The sequence below is a fragment of the Rhipicephalus microplus genome, chromosome 3 (genome assembly GCF_043290135.1).
Source record: "Rhipicephalus microplus isolate Deutch F79 chromosome 3, USDA_Rmic, whole genome shotgun sequence".
Classification (NCBI taxonomy): domain Eukaryota; kingdom Metazoa; phylum Arthropoda; class Arachnida; order Ixodida; family Ixodidae; genus Rhipicephalus; species Rhipicephalus microplus.
In genome coordinates, this window is record NC_134702.1 from 242,841,603 (window position 1) to 242,861,936 (window position 20,334).

Here is a 20,334-nt window from a genome sequence, read left to right on the forward strand (position 1 = left end):
CGAGCATGCTATGAGCGTAGCATGTAGTCATATTTTCCATGACACGCATCTCATGATTATTACGTATGCACCAGTGACGTACCTTTGTCATCTATTCACGTCAGCTGATACCGAATTTGATATATGTGAAGCTAGTAAGACGGCCGCGAGCACATCTCGAATATGGCATGCAGCCATGCTGGGACATGACACGCATGTCATGATTATCGTGTTTGGTAGTGTCATGAACCTTCATTCAGAGGTGGAGCCAGGAGATGGCATACCAAGCACGTGCCCCTGCTCCCCCGCCCATCAACTTTTCTTTCGCCATGGCATAGAGAGCGAAAAATGGCCAATATAAGGGGGCGCCCCTCCCGTAATCAAGGGGGTCTCCTTCACCCGAAAAAGAAAAAGCTTTCTGGCTACGCGTTTGCCTTTGTCATCCGTTTACGTCACGTAGTACCAACTTTGGTATACGTGAAGCTAGTGAAACTGCCGCCAGTGCATCATGAGCACATGTTGTAATGTTGTTACAAGAATTACATCTCATGATTGTCATGTTTACATCAGTCACATACATTTGTCATTAATTAACGTCCCGTAATATCAAGATTTGTATAAGTGAAGTTAACCAAATGGCCAAGGGCACATCTTGAGCGTAGCATGTAGTCATGTTGTTACATCACAGGTATTTGATGAATATCATATCTGCAACAGTCACATAACTTCGTCATACATTCATGAGACGTAATACCAAATTTAGCATATGTGAAGCTAGCAAAACGGCCGCGAGCACATTGTGAGCGCATGCAGTAATGTTGTTACACAAAATACATCACATAATTGACATGTTTGCACCAGTCACATACTTTCGTCATTGATTAACGTCCAGCAATATGAAATTTTGTGTATGTGAAGCTAATGAAATTGCCGTGAGCGCATCATGAGCGTGGCTTGTCATGTTTTACATCACACGCATCTGATGATTATCATGTTTGCAACAGTCACATATGTTCGTCATGCATTCATGTCACTTAATACCAAAATTGGTATATGTCTAGTGAGCGAAACTGCCACAAAACTAGTCACGTAACGTCAATAGCGTGCTGCTAGTAGTCTCTAGCCATCTCGGGACATGGAATTGACACGCGTATGTTTATGCGACTAACGTGACATGGCTGTATTGGAACAGCGAAAAAGACTAAGCCCAAGAAAGACTTGACAGGACGGGTGCTCGTGCTATCAAATGTTTATTTGTGCCTCGTCTTTTGAGGTGTTTCAATATAAACGCAAAGATACTAGCCCAACTTTGTGTTTTGTAACATGAGTAGCACCACGTGACCAATGTGTCACGACTGACCATACATGCCATTACCTCGCACTATTTTGTACAACCTGGAGAAAAGAAGTGAAACTTTAAGGGCTCTATAACTTTGTTAGACACAGCAATAAAGAGAACTAACAGACATTGACGCGTAGGAAAGTATAGCGGATGTTATTGGAAGTTATTGCAAGATGAATGTGAAGAAACAAAACAGGAAGAGAAGATAATTTTTCATCAGAAGGTACCGAGCCTGCGACCTTCTAATAAGGAATGTAATGCTCGACTAACTGAACTATTGCGGCGGTCATCTCTATACTTCCACTTTATGAGGTATATATATGCATTTTACGTATAAAGTGGACTGAGGTATGACCCCCTCTGTAGCTCAGTTTGTAAAGCATTGCAGGCATCAATTGAAGGTCGCAGGTTCGGTCCCTGCCGATGGCAATTCATCTTTTCCTTCTCAGTCATTTCTTCACGTTTACACCACAGTCACTATCAATAACATATATACCCTGTACTTTGCTGTTGGTTCCCATTATTATTTGACCAACCTCGCAATATTTGGCTTCAGGTCGCACAACCTCGTAAACAGCAAGACCAATTATGTTCGGATTAGCTCGGCTGTGTTTCTAGCATCACGCCACTAGTGCATGCTAGAGCAATTTTTATTGTAAATGTTCAGTTACAAAATACTGCAGGCCAGGAAAATGGTCCAAGAAGGAGAGCCGCACTTATTTTTTGAAAGAAAGAGTGAAGATGTTAGCATGTGATAAGATCATATGGCTAGAAAAATAGTTCATCGGTAAGTCTAAAAAAATCTAAAAGGTATGCAAAGTGATATCATTCACAAAAAGCAACATGAAGCGCTTGGCAATAAAGCGTGGAAATTCAATGAATTACATTGTAGTTGAATTTTTGCGCTTTATTGCCTGCATTTGATGTTAATTTTTGCAATAATGACTCATAGAGCAGTTGCTTTACCGCGGTGGTCTAGTGGTTATGGCATTCGAATGCTATCCTGGAGGTCACAACATCGAATCCGGGCTGCGGTGGCACCATTTCTGATAGTGGCTAAAATATTTCAGGTCTGTGTACTCAGATTTAGGTGCACGTTAAAGAACCACAGGTGGCCGAAATTGCCGGAACTCTCCACTACGTCGTCTCTCACACTCATGTCATGGTTTTGTGACGTTCAGCCCCAGATTTTATCAGTAACTTCATCAATATTTTAACATATAATATCATTATTTGTCTTCCTCAGCTTCAGTATGCATCTGTGGCCTGGAATTGCATCGCTAACTCTAGTGAATGAGCGAGTGCAGAAAACGTCATGAACATTTACAATTATAGTTTAACTAGAGTTGACTCTTGATCTCGTTTTATCACTGCCATATTATTATCAATGCAATCAATTCACTGCCGGTGGAGTCGCCCAGACCTCTTATTTTTTCACAAACTAGTTTACCGTATGATATCCTGCCCATTGATTATAAGTTGTGTGTGCTTTCGAATTCCGCCTAAGTTGATCAGAGAGAATGATTCATTTCATGTACTTGCCAACTTCTTTCAACGCTAAACGGCTCACAGAATACCGTCTATATAATGACGTTCATGATCATGATGTTTTTTACTTCTCACTGACATTGCTTTTATGTCAGCTTTGCACTGTCCTAAGACATGATGTTTCGCAATATACAGATTCTTCCCTTTTCCGCTTTTATGAAAGCCTTTAACATAGTTGTGTATATTTTACTTTTTTTTCACTGCCAATAACTGATCCTCGTCTTGTATGTTATCTTTCCCATTTTGTGCTGACTTCTTTTTGGCTGTGTGTATACGCTCTTTTTATCGGCTTTTTTTTTTTGCGGAAGACTGTATTGTATTGCTCATTTTTATTGTTTCATTTTAACGTACACTTGAAAAAAGACCCCATGCTTGTTCCTTTGCACGTTAAACGAAACATTGATTGACTACCTAAATGATTGATTGATTTTTAATTTTTATAATAAGTTGCTGACATATTTGAAAGCCAACCAAAATGAAAAATCCTGTGAAAAAATTGCGATACCGCATGCACTCGGAAAACATTTATTTATTATTGTATAAGAAGTTTCGTTTGTTTAGCGTAGCATTTTAACATAAATTGGAACAACAAGCATTATTTTACGACCTAATAAACACTTATCACACCGGGCATTCACACTGCACCTCTTCCTACCTTTCCTGAGATCTGGAGTGCCTTCCTTCCCTGAGAAATTCATCACGTGCGAAGAAAGCTCTCTGACAAACTGAAGGTAAACTCGGCATAATGTATAAATTACAAAAATGGCTCGGGAGGATTAGCGGGACATGGGCGTCAATTCAAAGGTGGTTACAGAACGGAAGGGGCACGCGGATTATCAGCTTTGTTCCTAGTCTCCTTTCCGAGCAGTGTTTTATGTAGCACGTAACATGTTATGAATTACCTGTAACCAATTCTATTTTCTTGCACTTTTGTAATTCAATGAAGTGCATTTGTAAAACTATATACAATTCTAATTTAATTCCATTTTTTTGCTGTTCTTTGCCGACAATATATTATTTTTTATTCAAAATCAACTTGTAAGCAGGTTTCTGCGCCTCTCGAAAAATATGTGACTACTTTGAAGAAAGCCCCCTTCTTATCATGTCAGAGGTGGGCAGCCAGTTTTTTCACTTTCTCCTTACCCTTACCGAACGCCCTATATGAATGCCAGCAACTGCGTAACACGTCCCTTCATAGAGGCCATGTTTACAAGGACATCGAAGCAGTGAGCAACTGCGAGCTCGTGCCCATGATGTCCTTATGTTTTATACCACCCTTTGCTCGAGCGCATGCATTCAGAGAGTGTCCAGTGTAGCAGCTAGCCTCTAACGAGGAAATATAGAAGAATTAGCGACTAGAACAATGAAAAACAACTGTACGTGAAAGTGCTTGTAAAAATATCTCACAGGAGTCACAGTAAGCATTGCGACCTTCATGTAAGCCCCTAGCATTATTTCTAACATGAACGTCACAACAGTTTGTAGTAGTTCGAGTAAAGTTGTGCTATTGTGTTACTGCAAATATATTTATCAAAAATAACGAAAAAGTATTCGATCAGATTTATATCATTTCTTTGCTACTTTTGTGGAGCTTTGACTGATAACTGCTAATAAATACATATTAAAGCATTTATTTGAAGCTTTACTACCTTACTTGTCTTCTGTAACGTGTACAAGCTTGTTTCCGGGAAATGACTTTGGCCCCGATGCTTCATCAGCTTTGAAGCAGCGCCCATTTCCGTGATTCGTTATTCTCATATATATCTGTGCGCAAAACTTTCACACTGCTGATATTCAAACTCTGACACGACATTTTCTTCTGACAACATGATCAAAAAAGTGGTGATAAGAGAGCGTGGTGGGATTCATTGAGAGGGATGATCGCCACGGCTGTGATCAAACCCGTGTTTTCGGGTGAGCTGCCTAGCACCGAAATCACTATACCACCACGTTGCGTATATTGATAGAGTCGAAAGGCAACAAATATTTGTCCTTAAGTTTATGAGGACATTGAAGAGCACAATGAGGCTAAAATTATGATGAGTTTTGCAATACGGTGTGCCTCAGAATGATATCATAGTTTTCGCACGTCAAACGCCGTAAATCACCAGGTATAAACTGAGGGCCAAAGTAGGCATAATGTTATTCGTCTGAAAGACTTGCTAGGTCATTTTCTGGACAACATGCTAAACATCTCACCTGCCATGGCTGCTGCCCAAACTTGGCGTTTTCACCACCAACCACCTTGGAATGCCGTAGATAGGTTCTGCCGCATGCTGGAGCAAAATTGGCCATCAGTCAGCGTAAATGAGTGAGAAAATGAAAGAGGTGGACAAAACAGGCCTCTGTCCTAGTTCTATCTTATGAAATTGAAGTTTTCAGCGAACTGGGAGCGCGGGGGTAAACACAAACACAAAGCAAAGAAGAGGAACACAGCACGAGCGCTCATGCTGTGTGCCTCTTCTTTGCTTTGTGTTTGTGTTTACCCCCGCGCTCCCAGTTGAACCATCATGAATTACCAACTCCTCCTATCCTATCGAAATATTCCCACTATATTGTTAGATACAAGCAAAAGTTACGGCTCTTTGTTACAGCTTGTCTAATGCGAGATTTTCAAGTAAGTTTTAAAATGATTGGGTCTAGGTGCAAGCAGGTAACATTTAACGGCCTTCAGCTTTCATTGTATATCATTATTACCTATTAGGTGTATATACCCAGAAAACGATGCAGATACCCAGAGACAAATAAAACATGAAACATTAGGCTGAAAAATGTCAAGTAAGCTGATACAATGCCTGTGTTTTCCTTCGGATAAGTGAAACATAGGCTTGAACATGGGACGAAAATGAGTAAGCAGCAGCTCTAAAGCTGCCTTGAAGCAGACCAAGAAATTGACTTATAAATGAATTACTCCGCCATCCGTATTATGCCAGAAAGGATAATGCAAACGTGCGATTCTTAAAAAGCTGGAGGTCTCCGAAATAGCTACGAAAATTCAGTGACTTCTTAATTTAAATATCTTGTGTGTTAAAATTATGATAGTTCGTGTGATGCATAGGGAAGGCAGATGCTCCTAAAGCTATCATCATCCAGATAGCCGACCTGGAAAAATGTCTTATTCAAATAGCATCTAACAAATATTAATCTCCGGTACTAATTCATCATCCTCATTATCATCATCATCATCATCATCATCATCAGCCTGACTACTGCCACTGCAGGACAAAGGCCTCTCCCATGTTCCGCCAGTTAACTCAGTTCTGTGCTTGCTGCTGCCAATTTATACCCGCAAACTTCTTAATCTCATCTGCCCACATAATCTTCCGTCTATCCCTAACCCTCTCGCCTTCTCTGGGAAACAAGTTAGTTACCCTTAATGACCAACAGTTGTCCTGTCTACACGCTACACACCCGGCCCATGTCTATTTCCTCTTCTTGATTTCAGCTTTTATATCCTTAGCCCCCGTTTGTTCCCTAATCCACTCCGCTTCCTTCTTGTCTCTTAAGGTTACACCTACCATTTTTCTTTCCATTGCTCGCCACGTCGTCCTCAGTTTAAGCTAAACTCTCTTCGTAAGTCTCCATGTTTCTGCTTAATAGCTAAGTACCGGCAGGATACAGCTGTTATATACCTTCCTATTGAGGGATAGTGGCCATCTACCTGTCAAAAGTTGAGAGTGCTTGTCAAATGTGCTCCACCCCATTCTTATTCTTCTAGTTACTTCAATCTCGTGGTTTGCCTCCGCGATTATTACCTGCCCTATGTAGACATAGTCTTTTCAAACTTCAAGTAGACTATTACCTATCCTTCTATCTTTGATCAAACTATGTAACAATATCTTAAAACAACTGTGCATATTCTATTCATGTCCGCATAATTTTAGTCCTAGTAATTGAGCTTTCTTCTCGTATAAATAGATAGCATGCTTCTTGATGTCCTTGCGTTGCACCGTGTGCAACATGCACTGTAAAATCGCAAATACAGTAAACACATCTCGTACACCCCCACCGATCTCCATACGCAGAGTGCAGCGAACAATATAGGCGGCCTCATGTATTGAGAAAGGCTTCCATTAAAGTTGTCAATTGAACCCTTATAGCAAGATGTTGCGTGATATAAGCACTTTTTTGTAGCATTTTAGGGACCCAGTGATAATTACCGCAAGGGAAAATTCAGGATACAGGATATTTTCAACAGAAGTATGCTTATACATAATATATTGAGATTTTGATCTGAGTAAACTTACAAATATTCTGCACCAGCCCAACCTTGGACGCCTGAGCATTCCAGGGGACGCAGCAACTCCACACGAAGCCTCCATTGCACAAATCGAGAGCCCTCTGGCCCTGCATCCAGCACTGAATTCCAATGGCGCACTGGTAGGTGTTTCCACGGTAGTTGCAGCTAGTGGTGAAGGCTGGTAATGAAGTAAGCAATACAAGAACGTCAGGTAAAAACGAAGGGGTTGGGCCAATCATACGAAGGGAGCCCTGATAGTGTGATTGTGGACACCACCTATAAACGAATCTAAAGGGCTTTTCACGCCATCATTCACGTCTTGTACACAATTTCATCCATGCGATGAGTTTTCTCAGTTGTGTTTATGACCGTCTTTCTGTGGGCTCTTAAAAGAGTAATATTTGAAAGGAAGAAAAGAAGGGAGAATTTGACTGCTGGGTTTTCGTTTTTCGACAGACTAATCATTAAAATCAACAGGGAATGTTGCTGAGGAAAGTGTAGGCGACGTTATTATTAGTAAATGTAAATGCGAAGAAACAAAAGTAGACAAAAACATAACTTACCGTGGGCAAGCACCCTACCTACTACCTTCGAAGAACGCGTCCGATGTTCTTCCGTAGGTCGCTATTCGAAGATCATCAGATGCTTCATTCGAAGGTAGCATGTTTTGTCTGCCTACGGTAAATAATATTTCTGTTCACTATACTTAACATTGAAAATTGCTACTAATAAGATCCGCTGTACTTGCCTTGACATCATTGTCTGTTACACGTCATTAACATTTAAAGTGTTTTTCAGCGCATCGTAGTTCACGGCGCACAATGACAATATTTAGTGTTGTCCTCGTAAAATAAAGGTGCTTCGGTGGTAGGACACATGAGTTCGACTAGTTTCTGTATTACCCTAGATAACGTTGTAACCGCTCCTACAGGGCGATCGCTCTGCGTTGGAGCCGCGTATCAAGACACGTCTTGTTTTTTTGTTTTTTTTTTGTAGGTGGGACGCTTTTTGAGAAGCTGGCCTTGCCATCGTTGAGTATTGACATTGTTTTGCGAAATAATTGTTGTGCAGTTTTAACAAATCATGCGACGCAATTTATTCACATCATAGTTAAAATTAGGATAATAATACTCACAATACAATTATTATTTACACAAAAACTATTTATCCTATAATTGAATACATTCTAGCCGCTATGAAGTCTTTCACATCAAAATTAACTATACCAACTGCCTATATTCAAACAAAAAATAGAAATGCTACTTGGCTTCTAACATTCATCAGGTAGCCGTCTTGTCTGTAATGTAATGACATAAATCGTATTGGCATTCTCAAAAGTAGCGTGTGACAATGGCATGATTTAAGTGGTTCGAAATAAATTTCACGGGAATTTTAGAAAGTTGCGCTTCAGCGTGGCGCTCCTACCTAAACACTGCTAAAGAACTGTACGCTAAAATCTGCAAATAAATTTTCGTTAAAATATGCCATGGTAACCTCCACAATGCAAGTTGCCCTATGTTGCTTCGTTTCAAGGTCAGCCAGTGAGCGCGTTCCATCTAGTTACAAAGGGATAGTAATGGCAATATGCAACAGCGAATGATGTACTAAAGAATGTGTCCTCACGCTTATCTGTCCAGTTAGTAAAGGGAGCGAGAATAAATATGAGATAACAATACCGCGCTTCATTGCTTCGCCAAAGTTGAAGAAAGAGACATAACCTTCGACACGAGAACAAGAACAGAACGAGGACCCATTTCAGTCTATAGTGTGGGACCTCCGTCTGCATATTCTTTTTTGTACATTGTATCATGAAATAAGAAAACTTGATTAGATGTGAAGCCCAATCAAGGAATACCAAGAAATATAACATAGTGCATAGGGTCGACCTAGTTGGTACCCCATGATTCACCAGAGTTAGCCACGAGAAATTTTGACAAAGGCGATTAATACACATAAAGGCACCACCGTGCATGTTCGTATCTGCAGCGTCCTTTCGTCAATGTCTTGCGAGCCTAACACCTGCCATCTATGAAGTTGTACTTCGCCTAAGAGAATTTCAAGCGCGCCTAGTGTAGCAATTTCGAGAGATTTAAGTACAACGTAGGCATGGTATGATAGTCTTACTAATAGATCAGCACGTGGAAATTGTCAAATGTGCATGTCAATCACTGCCCAATTTCTTGAGGACGGTACCTGCAAGCGATCTGACAACAAGTGACAAGAGAGACACGAAACTTACACAGGATATATTTAGCCAGACCGACGATGGCGCTGAGCGTCTGGAAATCCAGTTCCATGATGCGGGTTTCTGGCGCACTCGTGGTGGAAGGGGAGGTCCAGGGATTGTCTATCGGACTATCTTTGGGCTGCCAAGGGCCACTGGCAGTTAGTTGCGAGAGACTTTCGTTGGGGCCGGCTTGTACCCCGCCTAGCCAAAGGGACGCGAAGACTACCACCGTTGCCACAGCCACCGGTATGAACAACGTCACAGCTGCACAGCATCCTGGAGACATTCTGAAGGGAGGACATCAAAATCACGTGTTATAATACAACGTTGTTAAAACAAACAACAATACGATATGTGATTGCGGGAATAACACAAAATAAAAATATACTAAACAAAAGTTGTGCGACAGCGTTGAGATTTATTTATTTATTTATTAGAATACCCTCAGGGCCCGTAGGGCATTACAGAGGGGGTGGGTACAACATTTATAACACACAAGAAAAAAAAGACAAAATAAAGACACAAGTGTCAGATGCGCAAATCGGGAAGGCAACATAAGTCAACTAAAAATGTATAAGAATTCAAGCACATACAAGACAAAGATAGATAATGGAAACTGCGTATAGTTAGAAGCATTGCTGAGAAATTGCAGTCTTGAATAACAAAGGGTCTGTTATTGTTACAACGGAAGAGGGAAGGTGGTTCCAATCGGCGGCTGTTTTCGGTAAGAAGGCGGCTGAAAAGAATTTGGGGCGGCAAAACGGAATGGCAACCTTATGCTGATGATCAATGCGCGATGAGTGGTATGACGGTTGTGAAATGAGGTCTCGCTTCATTGATGGATTGTGAAAAAATATCTTATGAAAAAAATGCAGTCGCGCCAGTTTCCTCCGGACAGTTCAATTGGGTAGGTCAAGGTTAGATTTCATTTCTGATATGCTAGCAGTACGAGAATAATTAGAACAAATGAACCGAACTGAGCGGTTCTGAACAGATTCTAACGCGTTAACTAAATTTTGCTGCACGGGATCCCATATAGCGGACGCATACTCAAGCTTTTGGCGAGTTAGTGATCGGTATAATAGAATTTTGAGGGACAGCGGAGCGCGAGAAAAGTTGCGGCGTAAGTATCCTAGCGTTCGGTTAGCGTTATTACAGATGTAGGTAACATGCGTGTGCCAAGATAGATTGTTGGTAATGTAAACGCCGAGGTATTTATATGAAGAGACATGCTGGAGGGGAACGGCGTTAATTCTGTAGGTACAGGGGGGAGAAATAGATCGCCGGGTTATTGACATGCATTTAGATTTGTTAGAGATAGCTCAGTTTACTATATTGTTGGCATGATTTGTACCAGCGATACTGTTTAACTGTTTCCTATAACTGTAGTAGTGCATTCCATAATGTTCATAGTGAAATGCTACAATAAGTCAACTACGGCGGGTCAGTACCTTCGGTGATAGGCTGCGAGCGGAAAGTCGTGGGTTTGATATCGGTCACGGTGGTCACATTTTCGTGAAGGCCAAATGAGAGTGGTCCGCGTACTTTGGAACGCGAAGACCATCAGATGGTCGGAATTTACGTCATCCATAACCAGATTGTAATTTTGCGCTTAAAATACCAGGTACTGATACTGAGGTAACAATTATTAATAAATACGTATTGAAGCTTTCAGAAAAGTGGAACACGGGGAAGTCATAGACGTAGGCCTGAGCGATGCTGTTTCTTGTCCATGATTGATGATTGATATGTGGGGTTTAACGTCCCAAAACCACTATATGATATGAGAGACGCTGTAGTGAAGGGCTCCGGAAATTTAGACCACCTGGGGTTCTTTAACGTGCACCCAAATCTGAGCACACGGGCCTACAACCTTTCCGCCTCCATCAAAAATGCAGACGCCGCAGCCGGGATTCGAACCCGCGCCCTGCGGGTCAGCAGCCGAGTACCTTAGCCACTAGACCACCGCGGTGGGGCTGTTTCTTGTCCATGATCGCACGCCTTGCTCTCATATGAGTTTAGGAAGGTAACCAAAACAGGCAGCTAATTGTGAGTGGAAGAGGTAGTATAGCCAATAAGAAGGGTGTCGCTGCACTTACCTGCGCAACAGGTACACTTCACAGCTTAGGCGTCCTCGAGAAGAAAAAAGAGCGATAGGCGGTAGACTTCAGCGATTCCTCCAGCTCTGAAATAATTTACTACGGCACCAACTCACTCATGCCATCAAGGTAACTGTCTAAGAGCACTATTTTTGGTTCCTGAAGTTTTCACACGCCTTATCTTACAAAAAAGGTAGGGACTCTAAATGCTAGAAAAGAAAAAAAAGAAGCATGAAGAAACACACTGCCAAGACGGGCGCTAACTGCGAAGTGGTTATTTTCTTTCCAGAACCAAACCAGTTATGCTACAAACACTATATCACAAGAGCTGTGCTGTAATCTGATACCCTTAACAAAACAAAAAGAGATATACAACAGGCATGCACACCATAATCTGTTTTGAAGATTAGGACCCAGATAATATGGCAACACAACCTGCTGATGTCCTCGAAACGATAATTTCTTATCGTATAATGACTGCTATGTTTTGCTGACACATTTCAAGCCTTGCTGCTCAATATAAGAGGCTTCGCCTTGACTTCTTCTATTCTAATCCTATCATGATCATTGTAGATAGGCCACTTCTAGTCGCACTCTTGGAGACATCCGTTAATATTGGCTTGCGTAGATTCATGAGGTTTCTGGTTCAGCCTCTCACGCGAATTTTGTTCTCAGGTGCTTCTTCGTTAAGCGGTCGGTCGATTTCGCTGAAACATTCTTCTTGCACCCATGCGTTAAAGCGTTGACGTTCACGTGATCGCATTCTGTAAATTTTCTTAAAGTAATGGTCTTCATGCCACCTTAAGCTTCGGTTGACGAGCGAAGCTCCTTAACGCATGGGCTGAGCGTCCCGCCGTACTCTTATGTAGCCACCCCTCGTTAGTTATTGAACCGGCCTTAGAGCGTCGTACTTGTACATATAATGAAATGCATGTACGCTGAAAATGCAAATGATACGATACTAGAGGACGTTACTTGTACTATGATAAATAATGAAAATCACAGCATATCCACGAAGTGAATGATGATGAGAGGGGCGAAGCGTCCATCATTCCTTCCGTGCTTCCGGCCATCCGTTCGTTCTTGCTTCCATTTATTCATGCGTACATCCATCCGTCTGTCCTCTCATGCATCCATCCATGCATCCGGCCTTGCGTTTATCAATACGTCCATGCGTCCTTACGTGGTACGCCCGTCCCTGCGTTCGTCCATGCATCCGTTTGTCCGTGCGTCCATCCAATCAAGCGTGCGTAAGCCCATCCATTCATCCGTGCGTGCGGCCATCCGTCCATCTGTGCATGCATCCGTCATCTGGCGTGTCCTTCTGTGCGTCCGTACGACAGACAGACAGACAGACAGACAGACAGACGGCGGACGGACGCGGCCAGCGGATGATCACGGATCGCCAATAAAAAGTGTAATACGCGCAAGGCGGCGGCAGCTTGCACTCGAAAACGAAACCCCGATGTGCAAGCGCGTGAGAAACTAGGAATGACGCCACATCAAGGCGTTGGCTATCGCGTCTTCATCGGCGGCGCTGTAAGTAAGGGGGCGCGGTGTAAATAAAAGCCGTTTTGGCACGCGCGTGTGTGCATGTCGGTGGAGCGGCGTGCGTGCAAGGTGGCGGTGGCTCGCGCTCGAAGACGCAACCCTGATATGCGAGCAGGCGAGGCAGAAGCGTGCCGTGAAGCTGCGCGGTGGCGCCTACAAGGTCCCGTCCTACGAGAACAGGAGGCCGAAGAGGCGCGGCAGCAGCGTGCGGACCCAGCTTCGCTCCACTCTCCATCATTCACCCCGTTGACATGCTGTCAATTTTTAGGGGCGTGCTCCTTAAGGCTTGGGTTTGTACATCCTCTGAGGAACGTAGGGGCAGTAGTGGTAGGTAGCCACCTCTATTTTAGTTCTTGCAGTGTTCACTAGATCGCGGTAGTTGATACTAGATGTTATAACACTAGATGGTGGTACTTGGAATTGATGAATAGATGCGACATGTTATAAAACTAGATGGCGGTACCTGTTGTTGATAATGAAAGATGCAAGATGTTATAATAGAAATGATGCCACATATGGCGCGTGTCTTTATTAAAAGGTAATCGTTCAATTTAGTGCGGCGACGTATGCTAAGAGGAGCGTTGTAATAAAACTCGCTCTCTGTTGGCGCGTGGCGCGCCGTGAAGCTGCGTGACGCCGCTACGAAGATCCTGCCGTATGATAATGGGAGGCCAAAGTGGCATAGCATACACACACAGAGTTTCTCACGTCTTTAAATGATGATCGACTCGTGGAATCACACGCATGATTCACGCTTTACCGATGATTCCTTCCAGAGCCTCGCCCACTCATCATCATTTACCCCGTGGATATGCTATCATTTTAATATTGCGGCGCATATTTACGGAAACTTGCAGTCTACGCACAAAAACCGTTGGCATCATGTCACTGCACCCCCACATCACAATACCCAAGAACGGATGAGCGGGAACTATGATCTCAAAGGAGCGATTTACAAGCTACGTTTCTCTTGACGTACCATCCTATATTTCTCTACTGTAGCTTTCCGACGTGTCAAGCCTGAGTGACCTGGGCATATCCGCAGCGATAGGGAAGTGGCCAACTTAGGCACCAACGTCATGTGAAAGGTTGTGGTGGTAAGTTTCTGGCAACCCTGCGCTAAAAATTTACTTTATTAACTACATTTAATGAGTACAATAAATCTTCAATGTGTCATCAGAGACTTCATAGAGCATGGCTTGTACATCAAGCACACGTGAGATCTGTCGCTTATTCAGCATAGAAAGTTCGGCTACCGTTATTTGCAGTTCATCTTAGAGCATTTCGATGTCACACGTAAAAACAAGAGCAGCACAGAAAAACGCGTGAAGACACTATAGATATGTTCGTGCTGTGTCGCATGGTGTGAACTATTCAACATAATGGCACTACGCCAGCATAATTTTTTGTTGCCACCCTTGAAGTTGTAACAGACATCGACTGTAACGGCACGTTCACGTTTGGCCTCAAAGGAAGGGGGCGAAAGCGGCAAAACTCAGCAGAAACTCACTCGCTTCACCGCTTATGTGGCCGGCAGACCTAGCCGCGCAGCAGGAGCGCAAAAATTGGTCCGAGACCAATTTTTCCGCCACTCGAAAGCAGATTCGCTTTCCACTTCACGGGTTTGACTACGCTAGATAAAACCGCGTCATCTAACCAGTTGGCCGCAGATTCAACATGCCAGCAAATGCGTCGTCGGTGGCTCGCATGGGCTCACGCTGCAAACTACCAGTGCAGCACAAAGAAGCTTCACAACCTGAACGAGGACGCGTTCGTCGACCACCCGGTTTGTGTTACAATCTCCGGGAACACTTGAAGTAGGCGACGCAGCAGCAGCAAATCGGCGCACTCGAACGGGTCTCGCTTTTGTGCACAGCTGCCTAAATCTGCCACCGCCACTGCCTGTGCGTTCGCTTGTGTAGTATTAGAGACGATAGTCTTCCTTTGGGATCTTCGACGCAAAACGCTTAGTCAGTCTGTCTTTCTGCCTGCCTGCCTACCTGCCTGCCTGCCTGCTTGCCTGCCAGCCGGTCGGTCGTTCGGTGGACTTGTCTGTTTGTTCGCCAAAACTGTACCCAAAATGGCCAAAAATCTAACCTCATTCGTAGCACCCACTAATAAAGATGAAGCTTTAGTGTTCATACTTGTGCGATCGTCAATTACAAAGCAAATATTGTGCATGCTTAAGGCACAATAACAACACGTCAATATTCTGCACGTGCCATTTTATACTAGAAAATGCATACATAAGCAAATATAGGTACCTCAGCGTTTATCACGCTGCGCTGACTATGCAACGCTATGCCCGAAAAGGCAAGTGTTTCCAACGCTTTGCTAAAAAGACATGGTAGTGGCACCTACCCGTCACCTTGGTTTCCACACCTTATCGCCACCGAGACGACAACACATTGCGTGCTTCGTTTTCCAAGATAACTGCCAGATAGGGCTCGTGTCTCACGTGTAACGTGCCTCGATGCCATGGTGCTCGATGCGCTCGTTCACCTCCGCTGCACGCATCCTGGCACTTTAACGCAGCATCTCCAAAATGCCATTCACTGCTTTTTTTGCCCGGAATATCAAATAGACGTTTTGTTTGCTCTCTCTAGGCGCAAGAATGTCGTCTTTCGACGAAATTCGCAGTGAAACATGCAGATACGGGGCCAATTTTTACTAGCGTATCTCCAGAAACAACCGTTGAAAAATTGCGGCCTGTTTCTTTTCAGTACTTCCCGTATATACCTCGAATTAGGTACAAAACTTAGGGCTCAGAAAGCAGCAAAACTTGAATTAGCTGTAAAAGCAGCGACGCCAACAGCGGTGGTAGCACTCCTCTCGAATGTGAACAGTTTCAACGTGCGTGGTCATGGTTTCGCGGTCGCTCTGGCGTTTTCGATCTCACCTAACTTCTCAAGTATAATTGTCAGCACATTGAGCATTCTGGCCGCCGAAAGCGCACCGGATCAAATTCGGCGGAGGCGAAATCCACCGAAAGGACCTTCTCCACGCCGGTTGCTCTCGAACCGATTTTTTTCGGCGTGTGACGCCGGATTGGCTCGTCTCAAACCAGTTGTAGTGTTAGCCAGAAAATCAAAAAAAAAACGGCGGCCAAGTCCTACTTGCTCGTCATGTCATGGTGAAGAAACATGCGCTTAGCAAAAATGCTCATTGAATTGGTGCACAACTACCTCGTACTCTATGACAAACGCCATCCCAAGCACAAGGACAGCTTGCTAAAGGAAGACTTGTGGAGTAAAATAGGAAACGAAGCCGGAGTACGAGTTTCTGTGGCAACGCTGCTTTGCTCGTTCAATCACGAGCACTTTGTGATTCAACATCGGAGTTCAAAGGAGCGTCAAATGCGCAAAACAAAGAAGGGTTAACTTTATGGGTGCTGTGAAGTAACGAGCCGCCGACAACATCCGGAGAACAGCTCAACTATCCAGGGCCCGCCACGTAGTTGATTGTTCATTTGGCAGCTGCCATGCCCTGGTGATTTGGCGAATTCGGCGGTGTGGTGCTCGCCCAGTGCGAACGACACTGCGTTTCATTAACACGAGATTTTCCTTCGCTGAAGAATGCACATACTTTAGTATGATCTAGGGGTAAGCGTTGCCTAACAAAAAGGAACGAAATCACTGAAGTGGCCTCTTGACATAATTACGCCCCAGCGTTTAAAGAGCCCGTATCGCGGAAATTTTGGCGTCACTGCCGATGTTTGCTTGGGCGTGGTTGTTTGTCCGCGACCAAAAATTTTGAAAGACGCAGAAAAAAAATTATTAATTATCAACAGTGGCTTGGCTCAGCTATGTCAGAATATGCGTAGCGTGAGCAAAGGCGTCACCACTAAAATAAATGTTTCCTTCATGACACTACTCATCGGCGCCACGTTTTTTATGTGGCAGAGTCTTTGACACACATCGCACACGTATCCAAACAGATTGTTTAGCAAGTCCGTCTGAAACAACCGAGAGGCACGTGCACTTTGGCTGCGAGCCTTGACGTCATCGGCGACGTCTGGTTCTTGCTGCTGCCGAGATGGTAGGGCACGTCGCTCAGCCTCCTGGCGACGCCGCTTTGCCAGGCGTTCCTCTCTTTGCCCTGGTGTCCCTGCACGTTTGGCCTTTTGTTCGCTCTTTTTACGCTCAAGCGCCAATTGCCAGGTAACTATATAGGCATTCGATGAGTTATGCTTCTCCGCTCTTTTGCGCCAGTGAGCCGTAATTTCGCTCTTCTTCTCCATGGCTATATAATACTGGCAAACGCCCCCACTATACGAGTGTTGCACCAGCAGCAAACTCAACCAAACACGGCAGCGTGGCTCAAGGCGCACGAGCCACGGAGTACAATCAGAATGTGTCTACAGTGGCTACGACGTCACTCCCCCAGAATGCGCTGACCCGCGAGGCACGCGCAATCGATGCTTCTCGTGCACGCGTAGCATGGCTCTTATACGTTCACATCAAACCTCTTCCGCATCACCAGTGTAGTTAACGCTGCAAAAATGTCCACGTCCGAGTGAGAATAGAACCCATGCTGATTGCGTGACAGGCAATGAACTACGCAACGACCTGTTTCCTTGAAAATACAATCAAAATACCTTCTTTTGCTTTAAAATATGGTGAAAATAATGTTAATAGTTTACAAAAACAAGCGTTTTGTACAGCTGCTTGACACAATAGCATGTAATATCGCAGCAATATTGCGTGGTACAAGCATACATTGCTATAGTGCGTCAGAATCTGTGAATACCTGAGTAATTCCTTGGTTCCGAGCGTGCCGCCCAACACAAAACGCACACACCACGCATTACTGTGAGTATTTTTCGAATACCACGCAGTGCGTGCACAGCAAGTTGTGCAAAGTTTTGCAACTGCTTGTAGTTGAAAGCGTGTTATATCCAATACACAATGCGCAGTTATATGCTAAAGCTTCAGACACACAAGCCAATTTCAACTTTATCGATCACAGTGTAGTAATTCAGAATATAATCTTCTTGAGTATTATAATACAATGAAACGTATCCAATGAGTGATGAAACATGCACTAGGAATAAGTTATTGGAGTCGCGTTCTACAGAATTGCAGTCGCGTTCTACACAAGGTGAAGCTTAAAGGGACACTAAAGGCAACTATTAGGTCGACGACATTTGTTGAAATAGCGGTCTAAAAACTTAGTAGGGTTAATTTTGTGCCAAGGAAGAGTCTATTTTGAAATAAATTCATGTTTTAGTGGCCCCCATTGGGTTAGCGCACTTCAAATTACCCGCCTCAAAAGCGGACCGACCCACGACACTGTTGCCGTGCACAACGTTGCTAGAAGCAGCAGCAACAATGGCTATTGATAAATGCGCTGCCAATGGCTCCGAGATTGCAGAGGTTTTTGGTGCAACTGCGCCCCGCTAGATGGCACCATCTGTTCAGTGTAACTACGCAAAAATCGAATTTTTAAACCCTTATTGGCAAGACAATAAATATTTCAGAAAAAACATTTATTTCTTATGTATTGGTGCTTAATATAGCAGTACGATGCACACTTTGCAACTAGAAAAAAATTGCTTTGTTTGGTTGTCTAGATACAGCTTCGTCGCCTGTGGGTAGCACTAGGCATGAGGCCGAAATCAGGCTTCATTGCATGACTCATAGGGGTCAGTGTGAAATTTACAGAGCCACTCCTCTCCTTACGTGAAACAAAGATGTACATTGCACTTTCTGCACATTACTCGTGTATAATACCCATGCATTTCAGGTATTTGCATCGGACTTTCTTTTTGTGAGAACATCGGAAGGTGATCGACCATGTCCGGCCTGATCATTTTGCACGGAACAAGAGTTGTTGGTCCACGCCGTTTTTTTTTTTTGCTCGCAGTTCATAATCCACTCTTGATGGGGCAAAAGGTCGCCTCCTTGAGGGTGTAGTAATCTTATCTTATTGCCTCAGCACACACGCAATATTCGCTTTGAAGGAGTAGAGGGCCACTTACTCTTTACGTGGCACTTTAGCGCCGTTGGCATCTCGGTGGTATAGTAGCCAGCAGTTCACAATTACTACATTCAACAGAAGCAAAAATAGCCCCCTGTACAACTTTTCGAACGTAGTTGGATGCGGTAAAGGGCTACGAGCATGTCCATGAGATCTACGCCACCCACGGATTCAATGTAGACCGCTGCAACGGCAGGACGATACACGTTCACTGTTGTCCGTGTCTTTTTGTCAAAGCGCGTGATGGGTTGTTCCGGCGATGCAGAAGCAATTAAGGACTGTGTTGACACGTGATGTTTGTCGAACCACTTCACAGCCCTCAAGTTCACTCCTTCAAAAGTTGTTGCCATCTCAACATAGCCGGGCCTGTATCCCTGAGTTCTTTGTCAGATGAAAGTTTGCATCCTTTCAAACTAGCCTCCCGAACTGTGCCGACAGAACGTTTGCCAACTTTTTTCAGTACCACCTGCAAGTCCACACTACAAAACCAGTTGTCAAAATACAAAATGTAGTTGAGGTCACGAGGTATGACACTTCCCCTTTGGAGAACGACTGGTACCGATGTCACTGCGCCGCTGTCAGGAAAACAAGTTGCGAAAGAATCTTGCCCGTTTAGACCTCAAAGTTATACATGAGTCCACATTCATCGCAGAAAAAGAAGAGTTTATAACCCCATTTATTGAGTTTGTTAGGCAAGTATTGCTTCAGTGGGCTGCGGCCTTTGAAGGGGAAGAGCTTCTTATCGACACACAGTTCTTGTGATTTAAGCAGTTTGAGACATTTTACGACTAGGTAATCCAGTATGGGCCGTACTTTGTACAGCCTATCGTGCTCTGGGTCAGATTTGCCTGGTGCCTGCTGGTTTTCGTTAAAATGAAGGGACTGTTTCAATTCTTCCTGTCTGTCCCTAGTCATAGTGTCGGCAGCTTGATCAGTACGGAATTTCTCGAAAGAGTACATGCGTGTTTGAGGCAGTTTTATAATAGACATAGTGAGAACTATGCCCATAAACTGTTCCGAATCACTGACTGTCATAGATGTGACTTTGTTAGGGTTTCTCTGAGCACTGTAGAGTGACGACTGCTCACAGAAGAAAGAGATGAAGCCGATGTGAAAATATCTGAAATAATCAATGGGGGTCTCCACCAGCGATGGACATGGAGGCCCACCATTCCACTCAGGCGTGGCACGACCAACCGGGTCTTGCACAGTGCTCCATGCAGGATGATTTTTTGAAGGCTTCGTAATCCTTTCAAGTTTATCGTCATTATCATCTCTGCTTGGTGTGTTTGATGTCTCACCTGGGATTCTCTGAGACACCTGCGAAAATTCAAGAGAATGTGTATACAACATAAAACAAGAGCTAAGA

The 20,334-nt window shown here is 43.9% G+C and overlaps 1 protein-coding gene and 1 long non-coding RNA gene across 3 annotated transcripts in view; one reads left to right on the forward strand and one right to left on the reverse strand.

The window, feature by feature from the left end:
- Positions 1 to 11,710, reverse strand: part of LOC119162618 (trypsin-1) — a 75,824-nt gene extending 64,114 nt beyond the window's left edge. For both annotated transcript variants that reach the window (XM_075890860.1, XM_075890859.1), the window contains exons 1-4: positions 11,436 to 11,710; positions 9,349 to 9,623; positions 7,117 to 7,287; positions 5,069 to 5,145 (exon numbers count right to left, since the gene is read on the reverse strand). In XM_075890860.1, coding sequence (XP_075746975.1) covers positions 5,069 to 5,145; positions 7,117 to 7,287; positions 9,349 to 9,622 — 522 coding nt within the window. In that variant the 5' untranslated portion in view covers position 9,623; positions 11,436 to 11,710. The remainder of the gene's footprint in view (positions 1 to 5,068; positions 5,146 to 7,116; positions 7,288 to 9,348; positions 9,624 to 11,435) is intronic.
- LOC142804191 (uncharacterized) overlaps positions 1 to 20,334 on the forward strand; it is a 183,331-nt gene that overhangs the window by 91,221 nt on the left and 71,776 nt on the right. The gene's annotated exons all lie outside the window — the stretch shown is intronic.